Below are 20100 nucleotides of genomic sequence, written 5' to 3'. Positions count from 1 at the left end.
CCCTGCCCGCCACTGGAAAAAAAATCCAGATAAATTCCCTCTGAAAGGCAGAAAGCTTGTCCCTGTTTTTTTCATGGGGAGAATATTTTTGGGAAACTTTTGACAGCTTTTGGCACGGCCATAGTTGAAAGCACCTGTGAGGGGGTTGCATTGACTAGCCTTGCCCTTCCATTGGCAATTTGTGTGTTAGTGACCATGTTAAAGGGCCCCATGTGCATAACAATGTACATGCATAGGGCTATTCCACACAAGGGGGACTGATGGGTATGTGGCTTGCGGGTTGTGTGGCTGGCATGGATAGCAATGACAGTAGCAGGGTGAAGCTTCAAGACAGGGTGCCAACTCACCCTTGGGATTGTGGGTGCCCACCGCAACGCGGACACACAATGTCACATGTACATGCTTCCATGTAGTGCAGACAATTATATGGAGCAGGGAAACACATGCCATAATGAAATCAGGACTTGGCGTAAGTACAAAACAGAGTTACATTAACCGTAACTGCTGTTCTCTGAGTAGCTGCCTGTAAATTCACTCATATAGGATTTCCATCTGGATAAGCCAGTTCATAGAAACTTCTAGAGTTTTTAGAGAGTAAGGTGCTCCTTCCCAAATTGTCAACTAATGCATTTTGCTGCCAGGACAAAATATGTTCAAATCCTCTGTATGCTTAGCTGTTTGTAGAGAGGTCTGCTTAGAAATAAGCAGGTAGGGGTAGAATGAGCAGAAATTGTTTTGCATAATTAATGCACCCAATGGTAAGAATCCAATGGTCCAACACAATGTTGAGCCCTTGATCATCAGCTTACCTATCATGTTGGAAAAGCCATGGGTCTTTCAGATTCCTGGTAAAGCATCTATTCCCATAGGAATGGGGACTACATCCCCAGCAGAAAAACATGCTATTTGCATCAATTTCCACTGGCGGTGGGGAGGCCCTTCAATGGTCAGAGGGTCTTATCTCCAGCAAAAATTGATGTGAATACAGTGGTGCCCCGCAAGACGAATGCCTCGCAAGACGAAAAACTCGCTAGACGAAAGGGTTTTGCGGTTTTTGAGCTGCTTCGCAAGACGAATTTCCCTATGGGCTTCCTTCGCAAGACGAAAACGTCTTGCAAGTTTGTTTCCTTTTTCTTAACACCGTTAATACAGTTGCGACTTGACTTCGAGGAGCAACTCATAGAACGCGGTGTGGTAGCCTTTTTTGAGGTTTTTGGTGATTTTTGAAGCTTTTCCAAAACTTTTCCGACACCGTGCTTCGCAAGACGAAAAATTCGCTAGACGAAAAAACGAATTAATTTCGTCTTGCGAGGCACCACTGTAGCATCATTCCCCATGTAGTCCTATTTTTAGTGGCAAAACAGGCACTGCTGGATATCTGGAGTGCCCAGTGTCACCTCTGCTCCCTCCTTGCTGCTGTATGTAAGTTGATGCATCTTTGGGAAGAGACAACCTGGCTAGTAGATGTTCATACTCTATAAACCTCCCCCCATATGTCTGCAGCTGCATATACACTGTCATGTATATGAAGCCTGAATCAGCCAAATCTCACAATGAAACGGTAATTCTTCTTGTTGGTTTATCAGATCTGAGACCTTCAGATCCAATGGTGGCATGGATATCTGAGCTGCTTGGTCTGGGCTACATTATTCTCACATCTTCAAACATTTATCAAAGTAGTTTGAGTGCCACAGATGCCAAATCCTCAATGAACGGCCTGCAGAGCTACAGATCCCATCTGTGGAACTATACAGAGGCCACAACAGAGAACTACGGTAGATTTTAAGGAGGGGGGGGGGAAAGTCATATAAAACATGCATCTAATGTTTTTGACAACAACCCTGTACTCTAGGTAATGTAATGCTTAACTTGAAGTTCCATTAGAAAATCAAAGGAACCAAACGGCACAAGCCCCATATCTGCCCGGAGTGATCTAACCATATGCCAGGAAAGATTAGGAGATAGTGAAAAGTTATTGAATGATCATAGTCCCATTCAGATGCTGCTGTCCTGCTATCTTAACAAGCTATGGTGAGCCTCAAGCTTGCATACTCTTTCTTCCCCCACTTTTGTGGTCACAAAGAGATATAAATTTTCTGTTTTCACTTTTTAAGAAACCATAGTTAGCTATTACAGTCAAACTTGGGGAATTGGTTTGCATAAGCCTAATTAGAAAACAAACTTGAAGCAGAACCACTGTTTGATCTTGCATTGTCTTGATTTATTGAGCTGAGAGGAGTTTGCTCATTTTTTTTTCATTTTTCTGCCTAGCAAAGTGTCAACAATATGGTAATTATGTGACCACAAAACAACATCCATCTTGCTAAAACTGATAAATTATCTTCAATTTTCTGGATGTGGAATGCTCAAGACTGGTTTGGCAGTAGTTAGTTCCTGAGTCACTAAACAACCAGCAGGACCTCCAATGCAAATGCCACTGCTGAAGTATGTAGAATGCAAGGGTGTACTGAAACGTAAATCATCTGCAACCACTACATTCCATCACTCTTACCTACCAGGGATGTTCTGTAAAAAGCAATCTGCTTTACAAGGTGGGCACATTTTTATTTTTTTTTTTTGGAAAATATTTAAGCTATCTCTGGAATCCCTTTGTTACTGGAAAGAAGATTCCATGCAGCCTGATCTTTGCTAAAAAAACCAACTCTTGTTCTTCCCTTCTGAGATAGAGGAAAGGATAACAATACTGGGCCAGGTATCCAAGGCACATCCTTAATGTCCAGGTATTTGTTTCAATGGATTTGAAAGCAGTTTAGCAGTCTACTTTTATCCAGCTCTTGAAGTGAAACCTAAATGGTATCAAATCTTTTCTTTCAGGAATTAATTCTGCTGGATATAATACTGGCAGTTTCCACAACCTCTTTTACTGAGGGATTTTGGAAGTTGTCTTCAGATCCACATCATTTAGGGAAGTCTTATATGATCCTTTTCAAGATTTCATCTACCTGAGGATCAGGATCCATCTCCATCATAGCCTCTCAGCTACCATGACTCCCAGGGAATTCAATAATGGGGATAGAACTGAAGTTTTCAGATAGGGCATCTCTGAATGTGCCAGTACTTTTGCCCCCTGGACAGTTTTAAGTTTTGATTATCTAATTGCCCTGGTCCATTTTGTAAATTTTAAGGCAAGGCAATGCACATACAGCAAGGTAGCCTTGCCCTTGCACTTTATGTTGTACCCCAAAACTCAAAAAAAATATCTGAGGATCGCTCGTAGTCATTATGAGCAATTGATTGTGAAGATAAAAAAACACAGAGAAATGTTAATTTTCTTTCTCGCTTACAACACCTCATAGTAATGTATAAGGCCTATATCATGGCAGTAAAAGGGGAATTCAGTGGGTGTTGCAATAACACATGACAGAGAACCTAAAGAGAACCTAACAGTTACTTAAATTTGTTATTTTTGATCTGGGAATTTCCTCTTTTGGAGTAAAGTATACATAGATATATACTTAAGTACAGTGGTACCTTGGTTTAAGAACAGCTTAGTTTATATGAACAACTTGGAAGCAGAACGCTGCAAACCCAGAAGGTTTGTGAACTTTGCCTTGGAAGCTGAACATGTTCCACTTCTTGTCGAGTGTGTTTCATTTGTAAATGGAGTCCCCCCGCCGCTAATCAGAGGCTTCCTGTTGAGCTTGTCGGCTGCTGAGTTCTGGGCACCCACGCAACACAGAGGTGATATTTGGAGCTTTTGTTTTTGCTGGTTTTTTTGCATTTTTGTTTGTATGGCTTTTCTGTGTTTTTTTACTGTGACTTGTTCTTAATTTTATGGGACTGACTTGTGACTGTGGCTTGTGACTTCGATTTGGGACTGTGGCTTGTGACTTCATTTTTGTGACTTGCTTTTGTGACTGTGTGGAACCCTGTTCAGCTACTGATTGATTGATTGATTGATTGATTGTGTGACTGCAGAAATTGATTAAAAAACCCCATCCAAACAATGACTATCATCAGTGCATGTAAGAAAAAAAATATTTTTTATCATCTACAATACTGTCTTATTTATTTTATAGTACAGTATATTGATTATTGCTTTGATTTTATGGATCAATGGTCTCGTTAGATAGTAAAATTCATGTTAAATTGCTGTTTTCGGGGTTGTTTTTTAAAGTCAGGAATGGATTAATCAATTTTGCATTACTTTCTATGGGAAAGCACACCTTGGTTTTAGAACATTTTGGTTTTGGAACAGATTTCCAGAATGGATTAAGTTTGGGAACCAAGGTACCACTATAAATACAAAAAAGCTAAAGAACCAAGAAATGAAGAAAACGAAAGAACCATGTTTACATTTTTAACCCTAAAATTGGTGTAGCTATATAGAGTGACTGACATGGTAGTCTGAAGACAGAGCTCTAAATTAAGAATAGGAGGATTTATATGTAGCTATGAAATGTAGTTTGGTTCTGACAAGAAAAAGATGCTCATAACACAAGAGTGCCACAAGACATAACGAACCTTGAGATTATGCAACTGATATAGCCAGGGGGTGAAAAAAAGGCACAACAAGAAAGAGTCCTAATTAGTCCCTTTAAGCTGTGGAATTCAACAAACGCCATGGTTTACACACAACATCACAGCAATATCCTTTTTTCTGGATGCCATTTATGTAAAATTAGGTTGGTATGATACAGCAATGCCTGTGATTCGTGCAAAAGGGGGGAAATCAGCTTCTATGTTTTTATTTATTTATTTGGCCAAATTAATGATTGATACCAATATAAAAAAGAAAATTTCTGCTCTCTAAGAATAAAGTAATTCTAGGAGCAATGCAGATGATAATATTTTAAATTTACAAACAAAAATTCATGATAAAATTAAAGAGAGCAGTGACACAGTCTATAAAGCAAAGGAAACCTTTGATCAGATTATCACTACTAATCTAAAGGTCATAAAATAATATCCCTGTTTAGTGAGTCTTGTTATGCATCCAGTTGGGTATGTTCATTTTTATGATACATTTATCTTTGAATATGATTTTTATTAATGAATTGTTAATGGGTGGCATGTGGATTTTGTTTTTAGAGTCACCTCAGAGAAAGAGTTTTAATATCCAACACATCATGAGTTATATAATGTATTTTGCGCACCTTTGGGGAGACCTCTCCTTTTACTCCTGCATTTAGTGCCTTTTCTTCTTTCTTCCAATGTACCATTTAAAACTTAAATTGTGGATTACTGAACATCAGAGTACTGTTTGCTTATGAATGATGTGGGAGACTAAACAAACATGCCACACCAATTATACCTCTCAAATTCATAGTAAGCACCCTCAGAATAGGTACGGCACATCGTACGGGATCGAAGTAATCTGACTGCATCTTCGCAAAAGATAGGATACATTGAGTGATCCTTGCTGCCAAAACATAAGGGATGAACATGAAGCTACAGTTAAGACATGTACACAAATGAGACACAAAGGTAAACACAGAGAAGCAAATGACAAAGAAAGAAAAAAAGACCAATTCAGATGTACATATAAAGCATGCTAATGTATAAATGTTTATGATTAATGCAAAGCATTCTCAAAGTGATAATTAAAGCACTATCATGGTTTTAGATTGTAAATCTAAGAATAAGAGAAACTCAGAACAGTTCCAGAAGTGACACACAAGTGACTTTGGTGATAGTCCAATCAAAATTCACACAGGCAAAATGCAGAAGTGGTAGGTTGCACCAGTGGCGTAGCGTAGGGGGTGCAGGGGGGGCCGGCCGCACCGGGCGCAACATCTGGGGGTTAGGGTAGGGGGCGCAAATCCACGGGTTAGGGGGCGCAAATCCACGGGTTGGGGCGCAAATTACTTGCCTTGCCCCGGGTGCTGACAACCCACGCTACGCCACTGGGTTGCACAAGTTCCTCTGCATAAGTTCACCTTCAAATATTACAAGAAGCACTGCCATCCAAATGCAGAATTAGGTAGTAACTGCATTTGTTGATGACGCTTCTTCAATAACATCCAAAGCCACTTTCAGTGCTGACCTTGATGTAATGTTCTCTCATTCACACAACTATCCCACTCCAGGGAGATATAAATTTGTACCTGCTGCTACATCCACAAGATACAAACAGCATTACCACCTAACTACCTATTTAGAGAGAATAACTGCATGACCCGAGTCTGAAAGACTTCTATTCCTTTCTAAGAAGTGTTCATTACTGTCAGAGGCTGACAGTGAAAACCATATGTCAAAGCTACAAAAACATGCAGTTCATGAGGCACTCTGCTTGCATCCCAGTCTCTGGAATAACAATAATTAAGAATAATAATAATAACAACAGCAATAACAGTACACAACATTTATATAGTACTGTAGTTTTGAGAGCTGAAAGGACTTCACATGTACCATATTGCAATAATCCTTACAATTATTATGTAAGGTAGGTAGCATTATTAGCCCCAAACTACAGCTGGGAGCACTGGAGCTAAGAGACAGATGTGCATGTAAAGCTACCAACTGAGTTCATAGCTCAGATGAGATTCCAACTAGGTCTTTCCTGGGTCACAGCTCACCCATTTAGATAACACACTACACCAGCTTTAATACTTGTCCTTCACGTAACATCATTTATTCTTTCATTATGGAAATTAACCTACTTGAATGTTGTCAACACTGCCTGGGATAGTGACTTTTTCAAATGTTATATATAGGTCTAGAAACTACACACACCGTACATTTAAAGCACGTGGCTTCAGCCAAAGAATCCTAGAAACTGTAGTTTGTTAAAGGTACTGGGAACTGTAGCTCTGTGAATTCGTTTGGGGGTAGCCATGTGCTTTAAAGGTATATGGGTCACATCCACAAAATTCACTTAAAATACACTTAAATATATGGTGTGGGTGTGACCCATATACCTTTTCTGGAATGATCAATGACCTGACTCTAACATTTGGAAGTTCAAAGACAAAACCTCATAAATCAACTGCTATTTCATGTATGCCAATAACAGGAAGCGGGTGTTATCAAGTAGAGTATGGTTAGGCAAACAAAGAGCTGAATGTTTTCAGTCTTTAAAAATAACACCTACTAATCTTCTAAATATTTGCCTATAAAGCAATCCTGCAATACCCTTCAGTGACCTGAACAGAGTGAAGTAAAAATATAGGTGAAAGCAGGGACATGCATTTATACACACAGAGGCACACACACAGGAAAACAGATACCTGGCATTTCTATGATGGTAGTCAATGGACTGAGTATGTTGAGACCAAGGCAGACTGACATAAGGACTGAAAGCATAGCAGAAACAAAAAATGAAAATGTAAGACAATGAAATGAAGACTGATGAACACACATCCTAAAAAGTAAACTGAAGGACAAACGACATGACAACACAGCAACTACAAAATCATAGTCTCTAATCAGTATAATTCTATAAACATCACAAAAGCATGGGAAAAATGCAAAGAATACCGAAAAACTCTGAAGGAAATGTTAATGGTATTTTTATCACCTAGAGGAACAATTTATAACTTTGCTATGCTGCACTGTGATAATCTTCCTCTATTGCCCCAGTGCAAGCATTTGACATCTGTAAACCCTAGAAATATGGGGGAGCTTAATTCTATGCACTGAACCTCTTGGGCTTGCTGATTGGAAGGTTGGCAGTTCAAATCCCTGCGACGGAGTGAGCTCCCGTTGCTCTGTTCCAGCTCCTGCCAACCTAGCAGTTTGAAAGCATGCCAGTGCAAGTAGATAAATAGGTACCACCACGGTGGGAATGTAAACGGCATTTCCGTGCACTCTGGCACTCATCATGGTCCTCTGTGCACCAGTAGCGGTTTAGTCATGCTGGCCACATGGCCCAGAAAACTATCTGTGGACAAACACCTGCTTCCTCAGCCTGAAAGTGAGATGAGTGCCACCAGTGGCATAGCATGGGGGCTGCAGGGGGGGGGCCGCACCAGGCGCAACATCTGGGGGGGGCGCGCTCACACTCGCAGCTCTCTGCCCTAAAATCCACGGGTTAGGGGGCGCAAATTACTTGCCTTGCCCCGGGTGCTGACAACCCACGCTACGTCACTGAGTGCCACAACTCCATAGTCGCCTTTGGCTGGACTTAACCATCCAGGGGTCCTTTATCTTTACCTTTTACCTAATCAGCCCACAGTTCATATAGATAGGGGGCATCAAATTCCTGGAATTAAGCAAGCTTAGGCAGAAGAAAGAGGACATTCCCAGAGTGAGGGCTCAAGTTGTGATGACTGCTATGAAGTAGGTGGAAATCTACAGGACCATGCCAAATTGCCTGGAAGCAAAATTGCTCCCTGACCCTGAAAGCAGAGACCAACAACGGTCCACAGCAATGTCCATCGACTACTATCCTATCCTTGCAAGAAGGCAAGTGTTGAAGTACAGAGAAGAGGGTGGGAGGTTAAACTGGCTGATAACCAAATAAAGAAGAGCTGATAATATTTTCTCTTATATGCTCCAGGAATGTACCTGACAGTGGGCAGTCTCTAGTCAGGTCCATTCCTGAAGCTCTGCCCCTCAGGGAGCCAGGCTGAATGCTGGTCGGCTTCCCTAGTCTCGCTCATCTCTCAACCTCCTACATGGCTGGAAGGTACACAAAGAGCTTCCCAGTCACATGGGAAATCCTGTCACCAACAGTTCCCCAAACCCCACCATATCAGGCTGTAAATGGCACTCCCTAGTAGGTGGGGCATAAGCATTTTCCTACCCTCAACCTTTCTAGAAGTAATGAAACCCAACGGTCAAGATCTGAAGTATCACAAGGAACCTTGACGAATCCGGTATTTGCAAATTATGATATGAACTCATCTGATCAGCACCTCTTGGACTAATGTCTAGATCAGTACTTAGTTAGCCTTCAGATTTTATACTTCTCAAATATTCCATTGTGGTTCTAGGCTCCAAAACATATCAAAATACATTTAGAAATATGCATTAGGAAAATATGCATTTAGCAGTAGGTATGTCAGGAGAAAATACATTTAGAAATGTAATTCTAAAATAAAAATCAAATATTTAATTTGTGAATTTTTTGGTGTGTATTTAAAAATATATTCATAGATTATTATGGAAATGAGATGAAACGGATTTATGAGTGAATACTGACACAGACTAGAAACAAACTGATTCACCCATTCCTACTCATATACCTAGCCCTTTTTATATTGGCTAAAAGTGAGAAACAAATATTGAATGTTCTTTTCTTCATGATACGACAAATATTGTAGCAATAACGGACTGAGTATACAAGGTACCCTTTTATGGTATTTCCATTAGAAACAATGGTGGTGGTGTAGGGGAGAGAACAAGGTGAGGCAGTAACAAATAGAAAAATGCATAATTCAAGATACCCCACTATCAAACTTTCTAATGTCACCATTCATCTCTTGAGTTATAAAAAAAATATTTTCATTTTATATTTAAGACAAAGTGAGATGGGAATGTTGCTAGATTCAGAATAATTTATGTGTAGATTAGGAAAGGCGACCCAGAATCAAAATATAGCTATACATATCAGTTTAAATTATTATAACACTTTGCTTTAGCATCATTCCAGTGGCAACTATTAAGAGGAAAGCTGGTTTCAGTCTTTTTCTATTTTAGAAACACTATCACAAAACTTTTTTTCCAGTTTGGTACTGGTTTTATCAAGGTGACTTTTTATAGCAATTTCTTTCTCAAAGCATAAATTGTCATGGATCATGTCCTAGTAGCCTGTCATTTCAAAATTTCTCATTTTGGCAGATCAAAATCAGTAGCTCTCATCACAGTATGAACAGCAATGCAGCATGATTTGTTGGTCTCGGGAGATACTTAAAGCTAAAGCTTGCATAGAGATTTAAGCTCTGCCATTCTGCAGGACTTGGCTTGTCTGAGTCAGGAAAATGCAACCTCAGTATATATCCTGCCTTTATCAAGATGGAGCATACCATAACGAGGACCACTATATTCAAGAAATTACACTGGGCAGTAATACAATTCTGTGTTTATGCAGGTAATTTTCCATAGATTATTGGATTTGTCAGCTCTCTCAGTGAAAACAGTTACTCAGAGGACTGATGCCTTAGCAAAGGAAAAATAATGAGTTCACTTAAGCTGAACCCAGCAGGTGTGGGTGATTTTGTTCCTCTTTCCTTTCCTGATACCTTATCCCTATTATAAATAAACCAATTTGAGACTTTATCAGCAACATGCATAGCTCTCCTGATCTTATTCTGACTTGAACTTAATTTGCACCTAACTAAGCTTTTACTGAATCTGTGAATATCAGACCTAGAGACAGTTCTGGAGGACACCAATACTGCAAATATGCATTGTTGTAAAGAACAGCTACTGCTACTTTTTCAGGTTCGTATAAGCTAAAACACAGCAATTTGAAATTTTAACCTATATTTCTTCTCATTACAAGAGCACACCAGAAATCTTTGAAAGTTAGCATCCATTAGTATTTCTTTTCCCTGGGGATAGCTAAAAGTCAATCCCACCCTTGTTTATTCCCTTTTTGATCCATTCCTAAGGCAGGTTGCAACAGCAGCAGCAACACCATGTAAATACAAGCTTGGGGGGGGAATAGTGGGTCCCCAAATTCATGTATGACCTAAAGCTGGGTCCTGGAACTGGAAAGGTTGAAGGCAATGCAGCACAATGATGCCCCCAATAGTAGAGAGAGGTGTTTGTGTTGAATTAAGCAAGCAGAGTGTTACACTGCCTTCAGGGTGAGTAGAAGATGCAAACTAAGGTGCCATTTTAAATTGATGACATCACCATCCCCGCTCCAGGAATGTTATTTCTGAACCAGCCCAGAGTCATTGAGACATTTGAGAAGGTTCAATTGTATTAGGCATGAGACATAAATAGTGAAGAAAGGTACATGAAAATATTCAGAGCAACGCTTACAGAATCCTATTGGAGGACCAACTGTACTAATGCTTCTTCCCAAAGAAAAGCTATTAAAATGTGTTGATTTCATTCTGATTTCATGTTTCAAATGGAGCGTGCCTCAGTTTTGTGAAATTAATACTTGGTAAATGGAAATATATTGTTTTGTAATATTCACAGAATGCCTCATAAGTTCCTGCAGAACTATATTATACATATATGAACAATGCCTGCCCATTTGATACACACAGTCAGTGTACCCATTTTGGAAATATCAGGATATGCCAAAAATCAGTTTGGTTAAGAAGATTATGGCAACTGTGGAGAAATTCACATGAAACATTTCAAGCCTCTAAAAATCTTAGCCGAGAACCCAGCTGAAAATACCCCCCCCCCATACACACACATTTGGGGAAGCTAAACAGTCAAGAGTAAGAAGCAAATGTTTCTTAGTAGCAAATCTGACTTTCTGGAATAATCTTTTCCAAGTGTCAGTGGTCCCCCTTTCGGAACAAACTCCTTCAAAAATCCTATCTTTCCCAAACCTCTGGACTGACAGAGGAGGAGAATGTGCTTTGGGTTTGGTGGTGCTGTTTTGAGTTTTAATGTTCACAGTTTTCTGTTTATGAATTTGTTTCATTCTATGAAATTGGTTTAAAGCAATGATGTAAGCTACTTTATACAACTGTGGAATGGAAGAACATAACAGTTTTTAATAAATAACAAACTAATGCCTTGTATACTTCCATATAGAATGAGACAATATTGGATTCATGCTATACAGATTTAGTAGCTTTTGGTGTAACCTGTAATGCTAGATTTGGATGCTTTAATGGGCAAGAATCCACTTTGTCAGATAAACAGCTAAACTGCTAAGTACAAGGCTTTGTGTATCTACACACACCACACATGTATAGACTGAAGAGAGATGTTATTACCAAGAGATACCTGTGGACTCATCGATGGAAGAGACAGGTGTGACCTATTACTATGTAGAATGGAATGCAAACAAGTTCTAGGGTAAAAAAAAAATCCAATTGAGAGAGTGTGACCTTACTGGTAATAAATTGGCACAGCAAAGTGGTGTTTGTTGTCTATTCATCTTGATTTGCCAATTCATTACCTGCAGGAATGGGTCACACTCAAGCTAAATAGACCATTTACCCTTTTCACTGGACCTTGATTGCATTTCACTCTACAGAGTAATAGGACACTCTATCCTTTATCTTCCCCCATTGTATGTGCATGTCATTCTGTTTATATCTGTATCAGAGAATATTGTTTCATGCATCTGGAAAAGTAATATTTGGACCATTGCTACATAAAATTTGTTAGTTTGGGATGCCACAAGATCCTTCAATGGATAGGTAGCCAATCTGCAAGGGACATGGCTAATCTGCAGAATGAGTACCAAAAGGGAAATGGAGAGGGAATAATTCTCCAGTGCTCTGCTGGCATGGAGCTGCCCCTGGTTCATCAGACATAGCCAACCGAAGGCCAGAGGGTAATATATATACAATTAAATCTGGATACTTCTGAGCACATTTAGACTGGTTCAAAAATAATCATTTCTTATGCAGAAAATAAGACATATTTAACCCTCAAATACTTTCTGTCATGCTTTCTTCTCATATATGAGAATGTATATTAATATTGTTGACAACGATGTCTCTTTATTTCACGTTGTTTTCACCAGTTCAAAATCACTTAGTTCTTTACTCAACATGGGGGGGGGGGGAATCCTATAATCTGGAACTTAACGGAATTGTAAAAGCAGGAAACTATGAATAATTACAGCACTGACACTAAAATCAATGAGACTTACTTCTGTAAAGATATGCAGCCTAATTCTCCTGCTGCCACAATGAGCTAGCAACTTAAAGGGCCAAATGTTGCTTCCCAGTGTAAGCATATAGCCACTTACCCTTTCAGCCTCAACTTCAGAACTGCAGCAAGAAGCACATGCGACTTAAAGAGGAGAAATACCCTCAGAGCTTTTGCTGCAGCCAGACTCTAGAATTAGTGCACCAATGCAACCATATACTTAAACTGCTAAATGATACAGTATTTAATTTCTTCATTTTGCACCATGTTTTTCTATCAGAGTTCCCAAAGTGGTTACGTAATGCTACACACTACAACTGCTCAGAAACTTTCTAATAAGCTTTTACTTGACAAAGTACTGCCAATGTCAATTTCCCTCCTAGCTCTTTATACTTTAAGGCCAAAAACAGATGTGACAACAGCAAATCCTATTTGTTTAGACTCAAGTTTGCTCCATCACAGATAAATCAATCTCAGTTTCAACAGCAAAATGAATATGCTGGCAAGGGAAGCTAAACACCTTACTTCCAATTATTATTATTATTACTACTACAACTGCTGCTATTGCTGCTACTTTATTTATTAATCACCATACACTGTGAAATCTTAAGGGAATTTACACCCGACAGACAACAAGAATAAAAATACAAAAAAATATAAATACAACATTTTAACCTCTACATACCTCAGGAAGACCATCAATTAAACAGCCAAATAAAATACACCAGGTACCAACAGCCAAACAACCAAACATCTGGGAGCAGAGATATTTTAAACCTGGTATTGAAATGATGACAAAGTTGGCACCAGCTGAGACTCCTTGGGAAGAGCATTCCACAATCAGGAGCCACAAGAGAAAATGTCATCTGCCTAGTAGCAACCCTCTGCACCTCTCTCAAATGAGGCATCCTTGCCTCACCCCACTCCAGCTGAGCTCAGGGGGACAGGGGGATGGGGTGACAAATTTGTGAAGGTAAACTGCTCACATTTTGCTCTCCTTAAGGAGAGCTTTTCCATGTCTCTTTTGCTCTGTAAAGTGAGCCACCCCATTTTGTAGACAATTTGGGCAGCACTATTTAAGCAAATGGATCCTTTGAAAAACTCTTTGGTGTGCTGCACTGGTTAGAGTGCTCAATTTAGACTGGATACACCTGTCTTCAAATTCCCACTAAGCCACAAAGGTTACTTGTGTCAGCCTAAACTACCTGACATGGTTATTTTGAGGATAGAAGGTAGGGGAGGCATACACACCAACCTAAGCTCTTTGGAGAAAGAATAGTATAAAAAATAAACAGAGAAGCTGGCTGTTTCATCCTTCAGCTAATGCACTATTAAATGACCATAGTTTTGGAACAATACATTTCTCAATGCAGAGGATATTTGTAAATACATTTTTAATGCACACTAGAGACTTTTCAAGCTTAATAACTTTTAGGAAAATATACTATTTTAAATTATGGTGCTTTCATGCTCATAAAACTATTTTGAGGTAATGATGACCATGAGAGTAAGTAACAATCTATGAAAGTTAGTTTTTGGTGTCTAATGGCAGAACAACAGTACCATATATTCCAATCAAGTCCCAGATTATTGGGACAAAATGCTCTTTTTCTCTCTCTTTCTGGTGAACTGATTTTTGTTTTGCCCTTTCTTTCAGTGTCCTTGAAGAAAAAGGAAAGGGGTTGAAAAAGTCCCTGTTGACACACTTATCAGTATGTGCAGCACTGTGGCTGCATCAGTTATAAAGAAAGTCTGATACCAGGCCTGCAAAGAATACTCAAAACTATCTGTTTAACTTTGGTATATTTTGTTCTGATGGCCCCAGAGAATAAGCAGGAGAAGAACAAATAGGCAAGCTATTATAATTTACCGGGCCAACAACAGTGGCTTAAAGAGTATGCAGTTTCTGGTTCACATAATTCTGTCAAGCATCTGCCTGAAGTCGAGTTTTTAACTCAATTGTCTGCATACTCTCTCAGCAGCATGAGTTCATCCATTAAAAGATAGCATCTTACCTAATGCCACACCATCTATAAGTGATGGCTTAAAAGAGTATTTCGGTGCTCTAGGCCACAGCTTTTTAAATTGAAAAGAACAGCAGAACGTATCAGTTCTGGAATGTGTCTCTTATTCTGGAAATGGTGCCTAGAATCTGCTACCCATAGTCTGCTATTTGTTATTTTAAGAATTATGTCTGTCTGTCTCCCCCCCTCTCTCTAATACATGTCAAAAAAGCCAAAGATTTAACCAGCTTAAATTTGCCTGGTCCAGTTTAACGTGCTGGTGAATCCGGCATTTAGCATTCTAAATTTAAGCACAATGGAGGAATTTGTGTTTAGGAAATTTAATTAAACTAAACAGTTCAAAAGCACAATCCACTTCAAATTATACCATTTTAAGACTGAATTACTTCAATAGCAGAGAAAGACACCTTAACTTTACCTCAAAATCAACTGTCATGCTGTTTAAATTCTTAGTTAGGATCCAAACAACCTTTTATGTTTTACTATGTTTTTATATGCACTGTAAGCCGCCCAGAGTGGCTAGAGAAATCCAGCCAGATGGACGGGGTATAAGTAATAAAATTGTTGTTGTTGTTATCATCATTACGCCTGCAACAGAACATTTGCTGCATCCCTCTTTCCACACAATATCAGGTACCTTTAATTAGGGAGTACTGTGGGATTTGGTGGATCAGAATTTTTTTTTGGGGGGGGGAGACTGGAATTCCAACTAGAAGAAAAGAACCACAGAGCTCCTGTGAATGCATAGAAGCACTTCAGGAATTTGGATAAGGATTTTTTGAATCCCTGCCAGACAAGAACTTTCTATAAAACGTTAAAACTTGCTACTAGCTGCTTCTGTCATTTATAATTAGAAATTATAGTAAATGATTCGGGCAGTCTGAAATATTACTTTTTGTTTGAAAAATAGTAACAGAAAAATTGTTAATGATATTACTCTTTTTTAAAAAAAGCAACTTTACTTTTTTGTACATGTAAGATTGTGGAAAATACACTGGTATCTTGTTAGGTAAGGTGTTAAAGTATAAAGTGCAAGTATATTATGAAACTGAGGGAGGTGAACATTTCAAATTCAATTTTCATTAACACAAGTTAATGAGGTGAAAAATGTCCTGTCTATTTTTTAAAATGAAAGCAAAAAATGCCTCAGGTAATGTTGCAGAGTAAGCAACATAAGCCAACTACAATCTCTGCTTCACTTCTATTTCATTAAAATTCCAAGATGTCAGTAGATCTCAGGTTGCTATAGAAAAGATTTCTCAAGCAACACTGTTTAAAAGGTACTAACAAAGTATACTTCCTCATAAAACATATCCCCACCCTCCCCCAGCTCTATATATTAATCATGTGTCCAGCTAGAGCAGGCATCCCCAAATGGCCTCCAGATGTTTTGGGACTACAACTCCCATCATCCCTAGCTAACAGGACCAGCGGTCAGGGATGATGGGAATTGTAGTCCCAAAACATCTGGAGGGCCGAGTTTGGGGGTGTCTGAGCTAGAGGTTTCTTTGAAGTTTTCATGGAAGCAGAGTTCTGACACTGGGAGCTGGTAAAGAGTGAACACCTTTTTAAAAAGCAAAACCCATCCATTTGTGCATGGAAGGGGTATTTGCACAACAACAAAGTGTAGCATTATAATAATCAAACTGGGAAAGCCTTGGATATTTCTAATCTCTACCAATACAATAAATAAATCCAAGTTTTCATTCTAACATGTGATTATTGTCAAAGGTAAAATAAAAGGCCCATAGAATTGATTCAATTATTTGGCTAAAATGTTCTTCTTGCATGCTTTCTTCAAGCTTTCCTGACCAGTAAATGCAAACAATGGGACTATTTATATGTAATACAGAATAATAATAGCAGGAAATAGCATTAGGCAAATTTAACTATTTCACTTTTGTAAACTGGAGGTGCTGAGGTTTAAATATCAATCTGAATTGATTCTGTTTTGTCTAAAATGTATTATTATTGTTTCCATTGTTTACTCTTTTACATCTGAATATCTACCTCTCTCTGTCTGGGGAGTTGTGGTCATCCATTATTCGATGTCTATCCATTCGGTTCATGGTATTGTAATGTGCAGGAGTAGATCGGGTCCCTCGAGACCCCTGTTCCACATTCCTACTGAAGAAACAAAACCATCAATGTCATGAAGGCGGAAATGAGAAGTTCTCTTTAAGATGAGCCCTGTTAATGAAAATGTTAGCTGTAACCTTTAACATCCTTGACTCTGACAAAATCTGTTAAAAACTAATAGGATTGGTTACCTATGCATACATCTTATATAAAAATTGGCATGTACTGCCTTCTCACTGAGGGGAAAAAAATTGAAGAAGAAAAAATCAGACTCAAGGTAGGGAAGAGGTGGGGAATCTGTACCAGGAATATTTTCACTCTCTCTGTCATGATCCACAAGCAATTCACTGCAATATTTAATTTTACTGCACATCACTTAGCCAATGCCATCTAAAAACAAAATGCGAAATCTACATAATTAACATTCCTTTTCAGACAAAAGTGTGCAAATTGGATTTATGCAAAATAAACATCATTTGCCAACCAAACACTTATTAAACCTGAAAACCTGGAGATTTATTAGTTATTGTCCATTTCTTGATCATGGTTAAGGCAGGAAGGAAAGGAATGCGCAATCCTGTGGCTGGCTTCTGATCATTTAGCCATGATTAAAAGTGCCAGTGTTGCATCTGCACCAGCACAGTATTGTTTTATTTGAATTATACAAAATATGATTTAGATGTTTTCCTTATGCTGGATATTTTTAAGAGGGGTACACAACACTCAACTCTTCATATTATCTTTCTCTCCTTTAGCAAGGACAGGTGGTTAAATGCCTGACAGTTTAAACAATAACCACGGCCATCCCAAATTAAGGAAGCAATTTCTAAATACTTGGGGTACACACTGAGGAAGCATATCTGTCAATTAAAGAAAAATAAAATATGAAACAGCCCTGTAGGCATCCAAGACATTCAGAATAGAGATAAGGAAAAGCTAAACTAAGTCATCTCACTGTCAGAAGGGGGAATTTCCAGGTTCACAACGGATCACAAATAAGGAACTCATGTCTGCTGCTACCTTTTGGTGCGGGAGTCTCCCACTAAAGCTCTGACCAGATTTGCTTAGCAATAACAAGGTGGTTGCATTATGTGTCCTCAGATCATGGCTGATTACTAAGAATGGCTTAAGTCTTGAGCAGGAGCAGTCCTGTAAATTTGGAGACTTTGTCACTTTTTCCTGATACCCCATAACACTAACGTCCAGTTTGCCCATGTACAGGAAAAAATAAACTAACTCATTCAGATACTGTACTTCATAATCTAACTAAATGTGGCTGAGGAATCTATGGTCAAAGAGGCAGGGTGCAGAAGTCTCTCCATATGTTGACTTAGCTGCTGTATCACAGAAAGTTTTAGGGGGAAAGTATCACACAGAATTTGGGGTGGTTTTGTTTGGAACAATGAAGATAATTGAAGTTCAGGTACCCAGAAGAGACTCTTCCATCTACATCCCATAGACAAATCTCTCAGGGTTTCCCAAACTTGGGTCTCCAGCTGTTTTTCGACTTCAACTCCCATCATCCCTAACTAGCAGGTCCAATGGTCAGTGATGATGGGAATTGTAGTCCAAAAATAGAGACACAAATTTGGGAAACTCTGCTAATTATATGATACCTTTTTAAGGTGGTTTGGGACCTGAATTTGATTCAAAAGCAGGGCATAAGTAAGTCTAAAATAATTAAGACTGCACTCTAGTTTCTTGCATCCATTAACATTTAGTGTTGCTAGTATGATCTGGGGGGAATTAAGAATAAATTCTTTAACACACAAACATTATTTTCAGTTGAATGTGACTGAATGCGATTCTGTTGAATGTGATTTTGCAAGCTTCCAGTTGCTGATATATAATTACAAGTCTCAGTAATTTATGAGTAACTGACTATTTGTATCTTTCACTATTTTTATTGTTGGATAGAGAGAGAGAAAAGTATCAGTTTCCATGTTGTGGTAGATTGATTTATACTAATAAAAAATGGTTGTGATCATGGTCCGCAATAAAGAACTTATTTTCTAGCTTGTATGTTCAATGAGCAGAAATCTTCCACCTTAACCATATCTAATATTCCATGACAGGCACAATGGTTGCTAGGGTAGGAAAGGAAGTCTATCAAGATAGCCAGCCACTGGTGGTTCTACAGGTTATTAATATTCCAACACAGGTTATTCTTTTGCAAATGAAATATTGTTATAAGCGTTCAAGAAAAAGTTACAATAATTTTATACATAACATAAAAAACTAGGCTTAAAAATGAATAAATAATAGAGGCTAATATCAATATGAAACTCCTAACTGCACTGTTGCTCTAAGCTAGAACAGACTTTGTCCTAAATCTATATTTTACATCAATGAGCTGAAGATTTTTACATAAACATAAGGTCTTTCTTTGCTGAACAGAATTCAAGTGGCATTTTTAATGCTAATATTGCAAAAGTCATACCGTATCTAACAGGTGGGGGAAAATATTATTTCATCAGTTTCATCGGGATATGAACCCATATAGGCAGCGTAGGATGGCAAATTAGTACAATACATAATCTGTATAAAGCTCAATAGTTACTACATTGGTTGCTGGCAAGGGTGTTTACTTAGGAAAAAACACCACAGAGAGGTTTTGGGTTTTTTTGCTTGGATTGCAGAGATATAAATGAAGGAGCAATTATTCTTGCTCTGAATGGAAAGAATTACACTGTATGATTAGTCATTTACAAAGATAAGTGACAAAACAAGAGGTAAATTATTAATAAGGTCCATTACTATATTATAAGCAAAAATATCTGTGTTACTACAGAAAAGCAATTGAGTTTTCATATTCTCTCACCCATTATCTTGAGTTTAAAGGAATAATTTTAGTATCTACATAATTTCATGTCATATTCAAACCAACCAACCAACCAACCAACAAACAAACCCAAGCCTAAATCATTATGATAATTTACCTTTGTAGAGGAGGGACACTGGGAGACCATGATCTTGTCCTTCCTATACTGTCTCCACGGTGAGGGGACCCTGACCGAGAGCAGTGATTGGATGACATCACTTGTTCTGGCACTGATAGTGTTGAGCTTTGAAGATCTCGCCCATTATGTCGGTAATCTGGGAGCGGGAGGGAAGGTTGAGAGAGCTGAACTAACGGTACAGGTATGGTGACATTTCACTTTTTCTGTTTTGTTAGATTTGTACAGATGGCAGAAAAGTTGCACCCTGGAGAAAAGATGTCGCAATATATAATGCTGTCAAAATTTTTAAAATAATTACAGGTAGAATTTATACACCACTTTTCAAATTGCTCACA

The 20100-nt window shown here is 38.6% G+C and overlaps 1 protein-coding gene across 24 annotated transcripts in view; it reads right to left on the bottom strand.

The window, feature by feature from the left end:
* The window catches only part of RIMS2 (regulating synaptic membrane exocytosis 2), a 349417-nt gene that overhangs the window by 120546 nt on the left and 208771 nt on the right, over nucleotides 1-20100 (bottom strand). For 19 of the 24 annotated variants that reach the window (XM_081204294.1, XM_081204291.1, XM_081204295.1 and 16 more), the window contains 2 exons: nucleotides 19745-19901; nucleotides 16737-16853 (listed from right to left, as the gene is read on the bottom strand). In XM_081204294.1, coding sequence (XP_081060420.1) covers nucleotides 16737-16853; nucleotides 19745-19901 — 274 coding nt within the window. Of the gene's footprint in view, nucleotides 1-5275; nucleotides 5384-7190; nucleotides 7257-16736; nucleotides 16854-19744; nucleotides 19902-20100 lie in introns of all 24 variants that reach the window. The other 5 variants (XM_081204271.1, XM_081204281.1, XM_081204282.1 and 2 more) reach the window with 1 other exon arrangement.

Source organism: Podarcis bocagei, assembly GCF_964188305.1.
Source record: "Podarcis bocagei genome assembly, chromosome: 8".
NCBI lineage: Eukaryota > Metazoa > Chordata > Lepidosauria > Squamata > Lacertidae > Podarcis > Podarcis bocagei.
This window is presented reverse-complemented; position numbering and strand designations above follow the sequence as displayed.